Below are 19,878 nucleotides of genomic sequence, written 5' to 3' on the forward strand. Positions count from 1 at the left end.
GAAGGGCACCTGGGTGCAGAAAAGTCAAAAAGGAGAGCACGTGAGGCACTCTACTGGCCAAACATGAACTCTGATATTGACCAGTTGATCAGCGAGTGTGCTACATGTCAGGAGTATCACTACAAGCAAACAAAAGAGCCCCTCATTACCACAGAGCTCCCATCACAACCTTGGGAAAAGGTCGGAACTGATATATTTCACTATGAAGGAAAAGACTATTTGTTAGTTATTGATTATTATTCCAGTTATCCGGAGATGGCTCTCTTGTCCAGTACCACATCAAGAGCTGTGATAACTCACCTGAAGTCAATCTTTGCCAGGCAGGGCATCCCTCTAACCCTGGTCTCTGATAATGGCCCTCCCTATGCCAGTCATGAGTTTCAGTCATTTGCTTCAGAGTTTGAGTTTAATCATGTAACCTCCAATCCACTCTATCCTCAGGCTAATGGAAAAGCGGAGAAGCGGGTACAGATTGTGAAAAGACTATTAAAGAAAGCAGCACACAGCAACACTGACCCATATCTGGCCCTGATGTCGTACAGGGTGGGCCCGCTAGCAAGTGGCAAGTCTCCAGCTGAGCTCTTACTGGGTCGGAAAATCCGTACACGACTTCCCAGTTATGTCACACCTGACCACAGAGATGAGGTGTGGGCAGACAAGACAACAGAAACAAAAAACACTTCATGACCACACAGCCACTACACTAGTGCCTCTACAGGAGAAAGATATAGTTCGCATTGAAGGGCCTGAGTCATGGCCTAAAAGAGCCACCATTCTACAACAGGTCGCCCCCAGGTCATACAGTGTCATGGCAGAGAACGGCAATGTGTTTCGCAGAAACAGGAGGCACCTACTGAAAACCACAGAGACCTTTCAGCCTCAGGAGGACGGAGAGGATGACGAGATGAGGGAAATGCCACAAAGAGACGAAATGAGGGAAATGCCACAAAGTGACGAAGGACACAGTAGTGATAATGTGACAAGGGACCTATGTGGTACAGACATGAACTTAAGGGATACAACTGGGGTGGTTCAGCAAACACCCATTCAGCCACGCAGGTCACAGTGCACCAGAAAGCCTGTAGTTAAACTTGACCTGTAGACAGGGATTGATAAGACTGTAAACAGTTAATGGACTCCTGGGTGTGGGTAAGGTTTATTCCTACCTGCAATTAGTTCAATGGTGTAGTTACACTGACTGTTTCTATATGATGTTAACAAGTGTTCTATGTGTTATGTTATGTTATGTTGTTACTGTGTTATGTCTTCATTGAAGGGGGAAGATGTATGGATAACCGTAGCTGTCGTAAAGACAGTGGGGTTTGATTGACAGCTGGTTGACGGCTGACGTCATATCCGGGGGCGGGATCCGGCGCCATCTTGGCCATGCTTGAAGTACTGTACTAGGAGACACAGAGTCAGGACTGAATAAATGGCACTCCACTACAACTGCTTGGGAGACTCGTAATTACGTTATTAAGATAACATTACAGACTGGACAGACTAGATGCAGGAAGGATGTTCCCGATGGTCGGAGAGTCCAGAACCAGGGGTCACAGTCTAAGGATAAGGAGTAAGCCATTTAGGACAGAAATGAGGAGGAATTTCTTCATTTAGAGAGTGGTGAACCTGTGGAATTCTCTACCACAGAAGCCAGTAGAAGCCAATTCATTAAATATATTCAAGAAGGAGTTGGATATATTTTTTAAGGCTAAAGGGATCAAGGGATATGGGGAGAAAGCAGGGACAGGGTACTGAATTTGGATGATCAGCCATGATCGCATTGAATGGTGGAGCAGGCTCGAGGGGCCGAATGGCCTACTCCTGCTCCTATCTTCTATGTTTCTATGTTTCTATAATGTGGTCGACTGTGTCATAGACTGCAAGAGAGGTCGAGGAAGGATAATGTACTACAGTCACAGAGAATTTCATTTATTTGGAGCGATTCAAAACGGGAGTTGTGGGAAAGATGGCCGTGGATTTGGGAAGCAACAACGCGTTTAAGGACTTTGAAGAGGAAGGGAAGATTAAAGATGGTAATTTGCAAGGACAGAGTGGTTGATGGTCTCATTTTTTGAGGGAGAGTCATAACAGCAGGTTTGATTAGGAGGGGACTGTGTCTGAAGAGAGAGGCCATACCGAGGGAACAGCCAGGTTGGGAGAGAGTAAAGGCTTTACTGGAGACAAGGACATCAAAGATGTTTGAGCAAATCAATGGCTACAGATGTATCGTCGTTAAAATCTGACCTTTTACAGTTTTCAATGCAAAGTATTACCAGGACTATCCTTTATCCACATCTGTGTGTGTGTTGTGTGTGTATCTTTTTATGGTTTTTCAAATTTACATGCTGTTTTTCAGGAGCCATATCGTGAGGTATTTCCTGGTCGATGGGAGGAAAAGCTGGAGAACTTCCAGAGGATGCTTGTAATTCGCTGCCTGAGGCCGGACAAGGTTTGAATGTCAATCCTTATCACTTAAGTACATGGTGTAATATCTAATTAAAAAGTTGTCTCAAACCTGTGGAGACAATAATCTACAATCCATCAACAGAAACCGTTAGAGGCATAATGACCTAGAAAAGAGAAAAAAATTAGAATTAAAGTAACTGAAGAATAGAATTTAAATATAATGGCCCAGAAATTCGGCTCTCCACGGGTGAGTATGCACAGGGTACTCACCCGTAGGCCGAATGGAAGTGCGGGTTTCCTGCATGCACTGCGCATGCGCGGGAAACCGGCACTTCCGATCCTCTGAACGAAGGGGTTCAGAGGTCGAACGCGCGCGCAGGGGAGGCTGCACGTGCGCTTTGAACTTAGGTTTTTTTTGCAGGTTTTCACGCGAGGTTAAGCCTGTAGGATTTACACATTTAAAAAGCAGGCATAAGGCCTGCTTTTTACAAGGTTAGTGGTCAATTAATTAAAATTAAAACACTTTTTCCACAGGTTTATTATTTTTAAATACTTTAAAGCAAGGTAAGTTTATTTTTAGTCCTGTTTGTTTATTAAATTATTTTTTTCAAAAATTTAAATTCTTGTTTAAAATAGTTATTTAATGTAATTTGTAGTTTATTGAAAAAGTGTGATGTTTTTAAAAAATTTATTTGAAGGTTTAATGCTATTTTGAAGCCCGTAGTATTCATAAGTTTAGACAGGCCTTCCTGTCAATCTTATGAATGGGCTTTTCCCTCCTCCGATTGGCTGCCCATGGCTCACGTGATCCCAGGGGACGCATCGCACTAACTACGCCCCTGGGACACGCAAGCACAGTGCGCCGGCAGCTGGGCCAGGCACCGGAGCGGAATTCCACGGGAGCCCAGAGCTCAACTGCCGGCGCGCAAGGTAAGTGCAGGTCGGTGGCTTGCACCCGCGGGAAGCCACCGACCCGAAATTCTGGGCCAATAGCCAAAGCATATCAGCAAATGCTTTTACGGAAAACTGAAAACATTTTTTTAAAAGTAAGGTCTTTGAACTTTATCCATTTTATTGATAAAAAAACTATCAATGGATAACCTTTTACTGATTTAAGGATGTTTTTGTGAAGGCACCTCTAGCATATGGTATGTTGATTTAATCCATATGGTGAGGTTACCCTCTCTATCAAGTGTGGGAATGCTTTAAGATTGACTCCTGCTTACACAATTATGGTTACTTATAACACATAAAGGCATTTTGTGTTCTTGGATGTTAATTGTGGATTTACTTTTCAAAATGTCCAGAGGGCATGATACATACAATTGAGCAAATCACTACCCAAAACAGCCAAGAGAGGTCCAAATGCCCTAGGTGTAGTCCCAAGTTTTTGAATGCACCAAATCACATGTTTAACATGAAGCATTGGGGAAATGGCGCTGCCATCCCCCCATGCCCCCGTCATCTCCTAATTCTTATATCCTGGCTTTGATCATGAGGTGCCACAAAGAGGGAAGGCTGATAGTAGTACTGCCTTTTGGTAAAGTTGCTTCTATTAAAATTTAAACAAGTACAAGTTTGGTCATTGCTTCAGGGTATTCTATTTGTGAATGTATAAATATTGCTATTTCAAATTTGTGACTAAGCAAATGCTGGATCTCTTATTCGAGCTGACACTCCTGCCTGAGCATGATAGAGCACAAATTACTCCTGTTACAAAAACAGTAACTTACAGGGGTTATCGCGCAGGCTTTAGCACTCCCAAAATAGTTTCAATTCACAGTTAATCTTTGAATAGTGCAACAACAACAATTTCTCGGCTAATATTTTTGAAACAGTATTGTTGGTCAGTAGTAGCCTTTTCTATGAAGCTATCCATTCATACATTAAAAAGTTAACTCTTTTTCTTCAGTTTATTCCAATGACTCAAGAATATGTGACTACTAACCTTGGTCGACAATTCATCGAACCTCCTCCATTTGATTTGGGCAGTGCTTTTGGTGACAGTCACTGCATTGCACCACTTATATTTATCCTGTCACCTGGTGCTGATCCCATGGCTGCCCTCCTCAAGTTTGCTGAAGATCAGGTATGTCCAAATGTACCAACTGTTTTGCTGAATAAAGGTCAATTCGAACTACAGAAATAAAATTTGCAAGTTTCTCAACATGATAAAATTGTCCAAAGCTAATTACCAAAATTAATGACAAACCAATGTAAAACTATCTAAATAAAATATATGAGATTATTAAAAGAAAGTGTATTTTTGGTACCTGTGTTGATTGTGTGTTGAGTATAGTTGTTTTGTTCCTGATACCTCAGCATGTTAAGACAGTGAGCAGGTGAGCCACAGCGACCAGAAGGTCCTAGGATCAATGCCTAGTCTATGCTGAGTGAGGTAACGTCATCTGGGATGGTGGTAGGGGTGTATCATTTAGCTTTAGTGCCCCTGGGTTAGGGTGGGAGTAAAATAGACTGGCGGGGTTTCTGATTGCTATTCAGTGACCTCTGCTGAAGTGTGCATGTGTGAATGTCAGATGAGGACAGGATTGAGCATGGATCTTGAATAGCCTGTGATACTTGCTGCCACACATGAATGAATCATCATTTAGGTGAGGTACCCGGGGACTGTCTTACAGGTGAAGAATACTCCAAGGCATTATTACTAATAGTGTATTTTAAATATTGTTTGGGTTTCAATAATTTTTATGAAAGCATGGAAACTTAGGGGGTAATTTTAACCACGAAAAGGGGTGGGTTTGGATCAGGTGGGAAGTTAAAATGTTAAAAATCTGAAACAGGAACCCAACCCGTTGGTCGTTGAAACCTTTTAAGGAGGCTGCGTGCTTTCATTTTAACAGGATTTCTATTTTTAACCCATGTTGGCTGGGTTTTCTGGGCCTCGGGAAACCCAACAGGTAAAAGGAGGTGAGAACGCTGGATCCATCAGATAAGTGTCTTTATAGCACTGCTTGTGGGCCAGGAGGAGCAGGAGTGTTTCCTCTCGGCCAAACAAGCAAATCTGTAAACACCCCCCCACCTCCACGATCTCCCCCCAACACCTCCCCCATCACCGACCTCCCCATCACCGACCCTCTTCCGATCTCTCCCCGATCTCTGACTCTCCTGCTGACCACACCTCCATCTCTGCCCCCAACAACCACTAAACCTACCTGCTCCTGGACTGCGAACATTTCTGGACACTTGAGAAGCTTTACACCATCAAGGACTAAACAGCTCGTTTGATTGGCATCCCATCCACCACCATAAATATTCACTCCCTCCATCACCAGCGCTCCGTCGCTGCAGTGTGCACCATCTACTAGATGCACTGCAGCAACTCGCCAACTCTTCCTCGACAGCATCTCCCAAACCTCTGACCTCTACCACCTAGAGGGACAAGGACAGCAGGCGCATGGGAACACCACCACCTCCAAGTTCCCCTCCAAGTCACACACCATCCTGACTTGGAAATATATCACTGTTTACTGGGTCAAAATCCTGGCATTCCCTAACTAACAGCACTGTGGGAGTACCTTCACCACACAGACTGCAGCAGTTCAAGAAGGCAGCTCACCACCACCTTCTCAAGGGCAATTAGAGATGGCCTATAAATGCTGGCGTTGCCAGCGATGGCCGCATTCTGTGAATAAATTTTAAATTTTTAAAAAATTAAATAATAACCACGTCTGTACATTAAGGCAGCTTACCGATTTTAACCTCGTACCTTTCTGATGCAACATTATGATAAAACTATCTGGCTCCCCTGATAGTTCAGTTGATAAGTACAGAATTAATCTAAACAGACTAGAGAAAGCAGCTTTGATCTATGTTCTGTGCTAAGTTATTATCTGTACTGCAGCCTACAAGTTCACCCTCACAAAGTCCTGCACTCCCATCCTCTTCAAGCTCCACTGGCTTCCCATCCCTAACAAGTTGCATTCAAAATTCTTGTTCTCACTTTCAAATTCCTTCAAAGCTCACCCTGCCTTAGTAATTTCCTTTAACTTTCTGGTCCTCAATGTGCCCTCTGCTGTTTTAACACTAGACTATTCCTTGTTCTTGTTCCCTCCCATTTTCCATTCATGGTTGCTTATTCAGCTACTATGCTCCTGCCCTATTGAACTTCCTGCCAAGTTCCCTGCACCTTCCCACCTCCCTCTGTGCTTTCAGAAACCTCCTCAATGCTCCTGGTGGACAGGTTTGGTGTGAAGATATGCAATTGAAAAATTGGCCCAACTATGCCATCTGATTTATATTGCAGTACTGATGTCGGAAGCTGTGCTGTAATATAGGTGCAGCATTGGATTCTGAGTGTTACCTAACCGAAAATGGACATTCACTGTGTGGGCAATTTGGGTCTGAACTTGCATTTTACCAGTCTGTGAATGTACCAGTTATTATCCTTACTGGAACCACTCCGGGTTAGATAAGAAAATCAATATAAAAACATATTCATAGGTCCAAGAATAAATAATTCTTATAAAAAAGAGTCTTTGTATTGAATAGCTCATCATCACAGAAAAATAAACTTTCAGTTAATACTACACTCCTTCAATTGTGTTTTAAAATGGAAATAATATGTGCACATATTGCATTAAAAAATATTAACTAACATGTCCTGTCTGTACAGGGATTTGGGGGATCCAAGCTAAGCTCTCTGTCCCTTGGACAGGGTCAAGGGCCAATAGCCATGAACATGATTGAGAAGGCTGTGAAGCAAGGTTCCTGGGTGGTATTACAAAACTGTCACCTAGCAACATCATGGATGACGACATTAGAAAGAGTCTGTGCGGTAAGAATTTGTGTTTAGTTTACTTTCAAATATTAAAAAAGAGCACACGCTTTTAAAAAGCATGGGGCCGATTTTTGTCCCAATACTACCCCATTTGTGCCTAAAAATGATTTTAATGCGGACCTCGATTTCAGCAGCCAGAGCACCTGCTGGAAACAGGCTGGGGGCCTCATTAATACAGGGAAATCGGGGTTGAATGATGCAGTTAAATCCCCAGAACCATTTCTTCCCTACCTGTATTGCTACTGCTGGTTCCTCAACCCGCCCACAAGCCATGGACAATACCGGTCAGGAGGTGGCCATTTCCAGCAGTGTAATGGGATCCAAAGCTGCAGTAAGGAAAAGCTGGAAGCATGTCTGGCACTTATTTTTACTACACTCGATTGCATGTGTCAATCTTCAAGGTTTCTAATATTTGATCTCCTTGCTGCTGTACACTTCGTAAAGATTTTCTCCACAATACAAAGCGCTGCTGCCTTTCATTTCTGATCTTTCCACCCCTCCCCGTTAAGGTGCTGTTGCGGGCCCATCAAAATCAGCCGCCCCACCAGATTTCCGGCCTCTCAATCAGCGAGCTGTCCATATAAAGTGTGTGGTTAGTGCTTGGCAGCTCACCGATTCAATGTTAATGTGGGACAAATCTCCCGCCGACTGCATTGGGCTGGTGAGGCTGACACCTCACCCACCAGCAGCCCAATATAGACCCGAATCGAAGGCTCCACCATCCCCATAATTTACATGCCTTATCCCATTCTTCTTCATAAACCTCCGGAACTCTTCGGACACAAACTGTGGTCCGTTATCGGAGCAAGTCTGTTCTGGCAAGCCGTTCCTGGCAAAAATGGTCCGTAGGACTGCAATAGTTTTCTCCGTGGTGGTGGAGGACATTTTGATGACCTCAGGCCATTTCGAGTGCACATCCACGGCTATTAAAAACATTGAGTCCATGAATGGACCAGCAAAATCAATATGCACCCGTTGCCATGGAGATGAGGGCTACTGCCATGGGTGTAGAGGGGCATGTGGTGGTGCATTTTGGACTTTCTGGCATCCTGAGCAGCTCTTGGTCAGGTCCTCGATTTGTTTATCGATTCCCGGCCACCACACATAAGCCCTGGCAAGGCTTTTCATTTTTACCCCTCCCAGATGACCCTCATGAAGCTCATTGAGCACTCTATCCCTTAACATGGGTGAAATTACCACTCGGGATCCACACATCACGGTCCCCCGGCACACTGACAGCTGTTCTCTTCTTGTCGAGAATGCTGGCAACAGTGAGTCGCCATGTGCTGGCCATCCCTTCACCGTCAAATCATATACCCGAGACAGTGTCGGGTCATTTCGGGTCTCCTTTTCTATACGAGCGTTAGTTACCGGTAGGTATTCAACTATAGTCGAATGAAATATTTCGACAGGATCCACTGCTGGTGCTTCCTCCGCAGTAGGCAGTGGCAGGCGTGATAGCCCATCAGCATTTCCATGCTGTTTCGTGCCCTTATATTCAATCTCATAGTGGTGCGCCCCTAGAAAGAGTGACCATCTTTGTAGTCGTTGCGCAGTCATCACCGGAACGCCCTTCTTCGGATTAAAAATGGAGACAAGAGGCTGGTGGTCAGTCAGCAAGGTGAATTTCTGCCCGTGCAGATAGTGATTGAACTTTTTCACTCCCCACACTAGGCTGAGGGCCTCCCTGTCAATCTGGGCGTAGTTACGCTCGGCTGAGGTTAGTGATCGTGACGCAAAGGCTATTGGCCTCTCTGAGCTGTCCGAGAATTTGTGCGACAGCACCGCTCCAATGCCGTAGGGTGACGCATCACACGCCAACCGAATTGGTTGTGCTGGGTTGAAATGGGCCAATACCTCTTTCGATGTGATTAGTGTTTTGCTCTTCTGGAAAGCTCGTTTACATTCGCCACTCCACTTCCATGGCACTCCAGTTTGCAGTAGGGTGTTCAGTGGGTGTAGTATTGTAGACAAATTTGGCAAGAACTTATGGTAGTAGTTACGGGGTTACTGGGATAGGGCTTGGGTGGGATGGCTGTCGGTGTAGGGACCGGGTGCTAGGGTTTGGATGATCAGCCATGATCTCGTTGAATGGCGGAGCAGGCTCGAAGGGCCGAATGGCCTACTCCTGCTCCTATCTTCTATGTTTCTTCTATGTTTCTATGTTTCTACCAGCCCGAGGAACGACCTCAGTTGTGACACATGTTCCGGTGCTGGAGCCTTGACTACTGCCTCAATCTTTTCTGGGGACTTATGTAACCCCTCTTTATCGATAACGTGGCCACAATACGAGATCTGTTTTTTAAAAAACTCGCATTTGGGGCGGTTAGCTCGGAGCCCATATTCCTTCAATCTAGTGAGCACCTGCTCCAGGTTGGCGAGGTGATCACTGTCATATTCGCCCGTGACCAGGATGTCGTCCAAATAACACTGGGTCCCTGGGATCCCTTGCAGGACTTGTTCCATTGCCCTTTGCCAAATAGCCGGAGCTGATGCTACCCCGAATACCAGCCGGTTGTATTAGTAGAGACCTTTATGGGTGTTGATTGTGAGGTATTTTTTTGATGCTTCTTCTACCTCCATTTGCAGATACGCCTGGGCCAGATCAATCTTAGTGAAGCGTTTCCCTCCAGATAGCGAGGCGAAAATATCTTCAATCCGCGGAAGTGGATATTGCACGGTGTGAAGGACTGGGTTCACTGTTACCTTAAAGTCCCCACAGATGCGAACCTTCCTTGGTTCCCCAGGCGTGCTGATCAACGACTTTTTCATCACAGGGACGATGGGTGTAGCCCACTCGCTCCAGTCTACCTTGGACAGTACTCCTGATCATTCCAAACTCTCCAGCTCTGTTTCGACAGCTGGGCGGATCGCATAAGGTACCGACCGGTCTGGCCTTAAAAATTTTTGGGGTTGCGTTTTCTTCGATTTTAATTATTGCTGTCATGCCTTTTAGTTTTCCGAGTCCTTGCTGGAACACTTCTTGCGCGTCGGTTCGGATCTTTGACAGTCGCCCAGGTGTGACGTCGTCATCCTTTTTGGCAGCCACAGTCAGTGCTTGTATGGAATGCCAATCCAGCTGTATTTTCCGGATCCATTCACGTCCCAGTAATGGTGGTCCTCCATCTTGCAATACATACAGGTCTAGTTTTGGTGTTTCCTTACCGTTATATATAACGGTCACCCTTATTTTTCCTTTGGGGTAGACTTTTTGCCCCGTGTACGTCTTCAAAATAATTTTTGTGTCTCTCAAGGGTATGTGTGAGAATAGCCGCTCGTAGTCCCGTCGGTTTATGACTGTTAGGGCTGATCCTGTGTCCAATTCCATTTTTACCTGGACTCCTGCTATCTTGAGAGTGACCCAAATGGTTCGGTGATCCTCCGTTTTGATCACATTATGTAGTTTCAGACAACTCAGCTCCCTGTTTTCGGAGTCGGTATCACTCTTTGTTCGTCTGAACTATTCTCCGTCACCTTATGTACCTTCTTGTACTTTTCTTTTGGAGATTTCTTATTGCTGGTTTTCTTTCCCGACCTGCAGACTCGTGCTATGTGTCCTGCTTTTCCACACTGTCTGCACACTTTGTCTTTGAACCAGCAATCATTGTGGTCGTGTGTTGTTCTGCCGCAGCGATAGCACTTCTCTGTTCTGTGTGACATTTCGTTTGTGCCATATTCTTGCGGTCTCTGTTGTATCTCTGCAGTGCCCCGTGCTGCTGCTTCATATGATACCGCAATGCTGAAAGCCTTGTCCAGCGTAAGGTCCTTTTCAGATAAAAGCCGTTTCTGGGTTCCTTCACTTTGAAGCCCACACACAAACTTGTCCCTTAAGGTACCTGCCAGTCCCGTTCCAAACTGGCAGTGTTTCGATAGTTTGCGCAGTTCTGTTAAATATTCAGCATTGCTTTCATCCTTATGCTGGTTCCGTTTGTGAAACTTGAATCTTTCTGCTATCAGCAGCGGTGTGGGGTTTAAATGTTCCTGTAGTATCGTCACTATGTCTCCAAAACTCTTTTCCACTGGCTTCGCTGGGGTTACTAGATTTCGTAATAAACCATACGTCTTTGCACCCATTAAATTTAACAATACCGGCGCTTTCTTGTCATCTGACACCTCATTTGCCTTGCAGTATACCTCTATTCGTTCGACATATGTAGTCCAATCTTCGACTTCATTGTCAAATGCGGTGATACTGCCACTCTTCGGCATTTTGGGTGTGGTTTAAAAATGGCTTAAAATGGCATCCCCCGCGCTTTCCTTCCTCCCCCGCTGCTGCCAACGCCACTCTCGGCGGTCCTCGTGGCAATGGCGGCGCCCTGTAGGTTTCGTGCGCTTCTCCTGCGCTGCTGCCAACGCCGCTCTCGGCGGTCCTCATGGCAATGGTGGTGCCTCGCGGGTTTCTGTGCATCTCTCTCCCTCTCCTCGACGCTGCTCGGCCCCTGAACACCAGCTGCGCCCTGTGCGTTCTGCCCTCTCTCTCTCTCTCTCCCGTCGACGCTGCTCGGCCCTTTGCTGTGCCGCTCGGTCGGGCTCTAGCCCGCCGCTGTCCGGGAAGGGTCTGCGCACTACCTGTTGCCAGCCCGTTTCGCTGGACCACCGCGACTGGAAAGCCAAGCCTGGCTCTCAACAGCCTCCCCCACAATTCTCGAGTCTCTGCTGGATGACTGGGCGGTTGCCCGTGGTCGACGCCCGTGTCTCTGGCCTTGACCTCCAATCTACTGGTCTCCAGGAACGAATCCCTGGGAGGTGATGCAGAGTTGCAGGTAGGATCGAATTTGCCTCGTCGCCAATGTTGTGTCCGTCAGTAGTAAGACACAGACTGCAGGAGAACGGTACAACAGGTGTTTTCTCAACGTGGCTCACTCTGGAACTGAACTGTACAGATTACTACTCAGTGCTATATACCAGGTGTGGTCACTGCCGGTACTACAGTATACATGAGCTGTAAAAAGTAGTTCCCCCCTTAAAGGTATATACATTACAGGAACTGCATAACAGCTGATGGTCATAAAAGATAGCTTCTTCCTCAGTTAATTTAACTGACCCCACCCACTGCATACTAATACTGGAATATATAATGAATCCATTTCTAATAAAAGCTGTATGTGAGTTAACATGCACATGATAAAGAGCAGGTGATTAATGATGACTAGTCACTCACATATTAATGATTGTCTAATGATTATTGATGAAATTCATATGCTTATGCATGGTGCACAGCCAGACCAAGGTGCTCAAGGCAGCAAACACAGAAATTATTAGGATCAGCGATGTTCCTTGCCACTCCTCCTTTTCATGTTGGGGCTGGCTTATGGTCTGCTTGCCATCCAAAATATCTCTCCTCCAGCTTTTGGATGACAGTGGTTGTCAGCCATTTCAGCAGCTATAACCAGAGGGATGAAGTTTGACACTGTAGGAAATAGCAGGCAGCCAATCCACTTCATACTTGTGCCATACTTCATTTTTGAAAATTGGAATCACATTTGCTATTCTCAATCACTAATCTTGTACGAAGTTTTTGTGAATTGTATAACTTAACTGAACCAGCCACATAAATACTGTAGCTGCAAGAGCAGGTCAGAGGCTTGGTATTCTGCGGCAAGTGACTCATCTCCTGACTCCCCAAAGCCTTTCCACCATCTACAAGGCACAAGTCAGGAGTGTGATGGAATACTCTACACTTGCCTGGATGAGTGCAGCTGCAACAACAAGCTCCATCAAGAAGCTCGACACCATTCAGAACAAATCAGCCCGCTTGATTGGCAATCCCTCCACCATCGGTGCACCGTGGCTGCAGTGTGTACCATCTACCAGAGGCACTGCAGCAACTCACCAAGGTTTCCTTGACAGCACCTCCCAAATCTGCGACCTCTACCACCTAGAAGGACAAGGGCAGCAGGCACATGGGCACACCACCACCTCTAAGTTCTCCTCCGAGTCACACACCATCCTGACTTGGAAATATATCACATTTTCCTTCATCTTCGCTGGTCAAAATCCTGGAACTCCCTCCCTAACAGCACTATGAGAGTACCTTCACCACACGACCGTAGCAGTTCAAGGAGTCGGCTCACCACCACCTTCTCAAGGGCAATTAGGGATGGGCAGTAAATGGTGGCCTTGCCAGCAATGCCCACATCCCGTGAATGAATTAAAAAATACTGTGTCCTCCAGCTCGTCGTCTAAGCTAAATAGCCACTTACCTTTACCTTGTCTATACTCTTGATTATTACAAAGACATATTGGCCTCAAAATTGGTTCGCATCGGCAAGATAGGCTCGAGGCACACCATCAAGCCTCATTTAAATGAAATATATGCAAAGGGACTAGTGCCTGTTCAGGCACCGACCCAGGCACCTCATTTTCTGCCTTTATTAATATGGTGTGTGGCGCGCTTTCACTGAAAAATGTGTGCACGCACGTCGCTTGACATATTGGTGCTTTGGTGTCTATTTTACACCTGTAAAATGGGTGTGGTGTCAACCAATTTCTAGGCTATCATGTTTCTACTGTCATTTTCTCCAGAAAAAATAAATTGTTGCCTGAGGCTTTCTTCAAACCTTAGTCCTCAAAGGCCTGGAGTTATCCTTGTCATTCTTCTTTGAGCTCTTTCCTTTTTTGAGCATTACCAGCACTGCATACCATTCTCCAGTATTGGACTCGCCAGTGACCTATACTCATTCTAACTTGTTCTGACTTGCAATCCTATCCCTCAGATGATCCCAGTACCCAATGTGCCTTATTCACAAGTACTTCACAATCTATATATATACTTTTACAGAAAAAGCAAAGATCCTTTTCTCCTTTTCACCCACCCCCATGCTAATGCACACATATTCTTCCTATGTGCACTACCTTACAGTTATCTGTATTAAATCCAACTGTCATTTCTCAGCCCATATGTTTAATTGGTGTAAATGATTTAGAATAATACAAGCCTAGTTCCCTCTTCAAAGAATTTTAGTGGGTTTAGTGTACATGCCCTATCACTTCTAAAACCATGTTGATTGCTACTTATGACATTTGTGCTCTTTAGTTGATCATTGACAACATATATAATGCCCTCAAAAATGTTCCCTACTGTAAATGTTACTGGAATGGTTTTGGGGAGTAAGTGAAGATCCAAAATGGTGGAGGAGATTTTAACTATTGGGTGGCTAGCCAGCTGCCCAATCCTGCCTGCAGGAGGCCAGGTCTAATCTGAGGGCCGGGTCTCATTACCATGCTGCTGGTGAGCTCTGGGCACTATCGGGCAGCCCGGCCAGTACTCTTACTCCTCCTGGCTAAAGAACATAAGAACATAAGAAATAGGAGCAGGAGTAGGCCAATCGGCCCCTCGAGCCTGCTCCACCATTCAATAAGATCATGGCTGATCTGATCCTAACCTCAAATCTTCTATCACTGTGCATCCACCCGAACCCATGTGATCTCCCGGGAGAGGTGAAAAACCAGATGAAGACCCAATGGCCAATTTGGGAGAAAAAAATCTGGGAAATTCCTCTCCGACCCATCTAGGCCGTTGAAATTCTTCCAGGAGATCACTCTGTCCCTATATTTTCTACAGTACTTACCTTCTGTAAAGGCGATCTCCACCCCAGCCAGGAACAGGAATAAAACCATCTCCTGAAATCTAACACAGAATTAGAACACAGTAGGAGCAGAACCAGGCTACACGGCCCCTGGGCCCACTCCACTACCCACAGGGCCATGACCATTCCGAACCTAGGCTCATGTCCAATTTCCTGCCCGCTCCCCGTAACCCTTAATTCCCTTTACTTCTAGGAAACTATCTATTTCTGTTTTAAATTTATTTAATGATGTAGCTTCCACAGCTTTCTGGGGCAGCAAATTCCACAAACCTACCACCCTCTGAGTGAAGAAGTTTCTCCTCATCTCAGTTTTGAAAGAGCAGCCCCTTATTTTAAGATTATGCCCCCTAGTTCTAGTTTCACCCATCATTGGGAACATCCTCACCGCATCCACCCGATCAAGCCCCTTCACAATCTTATATGTTTCAATAAGATCGCCTCTCATTCTTCTGAACTCCAATGAGTAGAGTCCCAATCTACTCAACCTCTCCTCATATGACCACCCCCTCATCCCCGGGATTAACCGAGTGAACCTTCTTTGTACTGACTCGAGAGCAAGTATGTCTTTTCTTAAGTATGGACACCAAAACTGTATGCAGTATTCCAGGTGCGGTCTCACCAATACCTTGTACAACTGCAGCAATACCTCCCTGTTTTTATATTCCATCCCCCTAGCAATAAAAGCCAACATTCCATTGGCCTTCTTGATCACTTGCTGCACCTGCATACTAACTTTTTGAGTTTCGTGCACCAGGACCCCCAGATCCCTTTGTACTACAGTACTTTCCAGTTTCTTGCCGTTAAGATAATAACTTGCTCTATGATTTTTCCTGCCAAAGTGCATAACCTCACACTTTCCAGTATTGTATTCCATCTGCCAAATCTCTGCCCACTTACTTAGCCTGTCTATGTCCCTTTGCAGGTTTTTTATGTCCTCCTCACTCACTACTTTCCGTCCCATCTTTGTATCATCTGCAAACTTTGATAGCCTTTTCTGCTTGTACACACTGCATGCGTCGCCCAGTTGCCTGTCAAAATTGTATCTGGCATCCTATATACATCATAGAGCCTTTATTTGCATATTAAACAGGCCTACTGCTTGAAAAAGATGGGCGCTCCGACTGCCCAGCAGAAAGGCGCCTTTGAGGATGGCGGTGGCCAGAGTGCTGATGTAAAAGGGGCAGTAAGCCATTTCCGGGCCACGATCGCCTCGTTTACAGTGTGTGCCCAAATTAAATTTTACCCCAGTGGCTCTTAACAGGCAGGAAAAATGGTTATGAAAGTGAATATATCTTGCATCATTTAAGAGGTATGTAGGTATATTTTCTCGACATCACTGATATTAGTGAAAAAGTTAGTGAAAGTTTAAAATGGAGAATCATACTCTACATCCTTAGCTGTTTTCTTTTAAGTTGTTAAATAATACACATGGTAGTGTATCCTGTAGTGAGATTACTCCCCAATTTTTGCTTTAAGTTCTCTTTACTTTATACCAACAATGTGCCTTGACCAGGGTCTCAGAAGTCCAGTTCTACTACATCAGTGTGAACACTTCCCTTCCCCGCATCTCTATCCCTATAGTCCCTTTGAGTGAGGTAGCCAATTTAGGGAAATTTGTACAGAATTTTGGCAGTTTTGTGCTGTGGCCTGATATCAATGAAATTAATTTCATTTACAATTCGTATAGTTATCAAAGCGAGGTGAGTTTCAGCCCATCATTTTGTGTTCAATTTGAATTCAAGTCTCATGGATGAAGAGACATTGTTCTCACCCACTGTGACATATTGTCCCTGCTCAGGTTCTGTTTTTGCTTCAATGATTATGTTTAGTAACCAATAATTCCAGGTCTTGGGCTAAGAAACTCTATCCTGATACTCCACCAACTTTACAATTAAGCCATTTCATCTTTTGATATAGTGCTACCGATTGTCTCATGCTGTGTTGGTTTATATAATAGTGCTCTCGGTTTAACTTGCGGATTTGATCATCTGCACTATGACCATGCCATTTGAAACAAATTTTAAAAATACAGCTCGGGAAGATATTCACACAGTATACAAAAATATTGGAAAATGTGCAGTAGAAACAACACACACTATTACATTTTGGTCTAAGTATTGTGATTGCCTTCACTGCTGCTATCGGGAATCCAGATATCAGAAAGGTTCAAGTATTGTAAATTATAAATATTGGCCTAGAAATTGGGTTTTGGCTTAGCCAGGGCTTTAGCGCCGGAAATTAGTGCCGGCGCTAAGTCCCCTGCGCGCGCCAAAAATTCAGTGGCGCCGCGCCCAAACGGCTGCCGGCGCTACTGAAGGGTCTTAGCGCCTGGAAAAGGGCGCTAACTGCCGTTTCGCGCCGCAATTCCGGCGCTGCGGCACCCGATGCGGTGCGGCAGGCTGGGGAAGTGCAGGCCTCCTCCTTCCGTTAAGGAGGAGCTGCCTGCACCCGGCCGCGGCCCGCGCAAATCTGCTTAAAAATGAGCCCGGCACCTCGGACAAGTGCCGGGCTTGCATCTGTTCCGGGGGGGGGGGGGGGGGGGGGAGAGAGAAGTCCGGGGAGGGAGCTGCGGGCAGGCGGCCGGCGGGAAAGCGGCCGGCCGCCGCGGGGCCTTTAATGCGCCGGCGCTAACTGCAGTAAGGCACCTCTGACAAAACGCTGGTTGCGGCTGCCATGGGCGAGGCGGCCGCAACTCAATTTCGGAGTTCGGGCGGGTTACCACGGCAACCGGGACGCTGCGCACACCGATGACGTCATCGGTGCCGGCGCAGCGCTACCGGAGCAACGCCGATTTAGGGCCCTAGGGAATTTCACTACTGGCCATAACTCCGGCGCAAGGCCCTCTAGCGCCTCAAATGAGGCGCTAAGGCTACTGAATTTTCAGCCGATTAACCTTAAGAACAGTAGCATCATTCTTGTACAGTGTGATTCTGTTACTTATGACGCATTTGTCTGGGAGTCACTGCAAGTTAAATGGGAATAATAATTTACCATGATAGGATGTTTTATTTAAGGCAGTATATAGTTTATATTTAATGTGGCCCCTTTTTTTCCTCTAAGCGCTAATATTGTTTCATTTGTGGCATTCTGTTGCAGGAACTGAATCCAGAGACTACACATCCTGACTTCAGACTATGGCTTACAAGCTATCCTTCTCCAAATTTCCCAGTTTCTGTCCTACAGAATGGTGTGAAAATGACAAATGAAGCACCAAAGGGCCTTCGACCTAATATTATCCGATCCTATCTCATGGATCCCATTTCTGATCCAGAGTTCTTCGGTAGCTGCAAGAAGCCTGTTAGTATCAGTTTAATTGCAAATCGTTTAGGATTAACATCTGAAGACTTGATGCAGAGATAGACAGGGACATTACACTCCCTGTGACCTTAATTTAAAGATCATAAATTAATATTAAGAAAAACTTATTTGCAAGAACATTTTGTGCATTTGCAATTCTGTTTCTTCCTATACCATTTACTTTCACTTAACATGACAATAATCTTCTGATAAGAAATACCTGAAATTATGGAAAATATTTGAAAATAATTTTAAACATAGAAGGCTAAAGCAATTTTTTTGTACGGTGTATTGTAAAATCTCACCTTTGTCTCACTACTATTTATATAGACACCAGTTTACAACAGATTGCCCCACTCTGTTAATTGATGTAATTGTGTAATGCGTTACAGGATGATTTATTTAAGTCAGTGACACTTTCAGAATTTTTTGTTTGCAATAGATGATGTTGCTGAAATTCTGTGCACTGACACTAAATGGACATTAATGTGTATGACAAGCTGTGGAACACATTTATCTAACTGGAGTATTATGATCATTGATCATATATGTGACTTCAGACAACCACAATTCTCTTTATTATACATATGACATATCCTTTGCGATTCTAATCTGCTGTAAACAGCACTGTTACAATCTTTTAGCAGGTGTTACAGAACTCCAAAAATAATAAACACTTCTGAAAGAGATATTTTTAAATCCAGGATATATATGGTAGAGATTTTAAGAACTGAATGTGTAATTAGCATTTTATTTGGGGCTGAGCCCAGCAAAATTGATTTCTGGTTTTATATGCACACTGAATGTGAAGAAAATCTGAAAATAGACCACTTGTTTGTATAAATTTGTTGACATCATAAACAAATCTAATGTCAATTTAAAATAACTCAACAAAAATAATTGCTATGTAGAAGTGTAGAAACCGTTTATTGCAATTCTATTTAAAGAAAAATGCTGGCATATATTAAGAGAACACATTTGTAGTATTCACAATAATTTTGCTTGAAAGTATTTTAAAATTAGATCAAAATAAGTAAACATTTGTATTCTGTTGGGGCACATTAGGTTCTGAGCTGCCTTGTACATAGTGGCTGGGATGGATGTTGTATTTTTTTTCCCCAACAGGCTGAGTTTAAAAAACTCCTATATGGTCTATGCTTCTTCCATGCACTGGTTCAGGAAAGACGGAAATTTGGACCACTAGGATGGAATATCCCCTATGAGTTTAATGAAACTGACCTGCGGATAAGTGTACAGCAGCTTCATATGTTCCTTAACCAGTATGAGGTAAGCCATTCATGGCCCATATACAAATGGCAGCAGCAGAGCCATCTGCTGTCAGACTTTTATCAATGACACTTTTAGACTTCCAGGAGAGGAGGCATGTGAAAGTTTCTCAGGAAGTTTTCACCCTCCTATTTTACCTCTCCCCAGTGAGGAATCATCTGGCCTGTACTCAAAACCTCCTTGCAGCCTTACAGCAACTTGTCAAAGTGGCAGACTGTTGACACAAAGCAACATTTCGCTGCTTCATTATGCTGGAGCTTGCTGTCCAAATTGTCTGCACCATAGTAGCATCAAGGGGAAAACAAGGGATTATTGTCTATTATTTTTCCAATTACTTAAATTCCAAGGGCCATATGCTGTCTCATGTTTCTGTGCCTCCAAAGCACATACATTGCACAACTGAACATTTCTGTATGTAAAGACCAGGATTGAAAAAAATTAAAACAAACAATGATTCATAATTTTTGTTATGTTCAAAGCTAGTTACCCTCCATTGAG

At 44.6% G+C, this 19,878-nt stretch overlaps 1 protein-coding gene across 2 annotated transcripts in view; it reads left to right on the forward strand.

The window, feature by feature from the left end:
• The window catches only part of dnah7 (dynein, axonemal, heavy chain 7), an 816,199-nt gene that overhangs the window by 661,476 nt on the left and 134,845 nt on the right, over window positions 1-19,878 (forward strand). For both annotated transcript variants that reach the window (XM_085985836.1, XM_085985837.1), the window contains exons 53-57: window positions 2,360-2,452; window positions 4,322-4,498; window positions 7,043-7,204; window positions 17,893-18,093; window positions 19,219-19,380. In XM_085985836.1, coding sequence (XP_085841962.1) covers window positions 2,360-2,452; window positions 4,322-4,498; window positions 7,043-7,204; window positions 17,893-18,093; window positions 19,219-19,380 — 795 coding nt within the window. The remainder of the gene's footprint in view (window positions 1-2,359; window positions 2,453-4,321; window positions 4,499-7,042; window positions 7,205-17,892; window positions 18,094-19,218; window positions 19,381-19,878) is intronic.

This window comes from Somniosus microcephalus, chromosome 4 (genome assembly GCF_052327205.1).
Source record: "Somniosus microcephalus isolate GS21.2 chromosome 4, FLI_Smic_1.0, whole genome shotgun sequence".
NCBI lineage: Eukaryota > Metazoa > Chordata > Chondrichthyes > Squaliformes > Somniosidae > Somniosus > Somniosus microcephalus.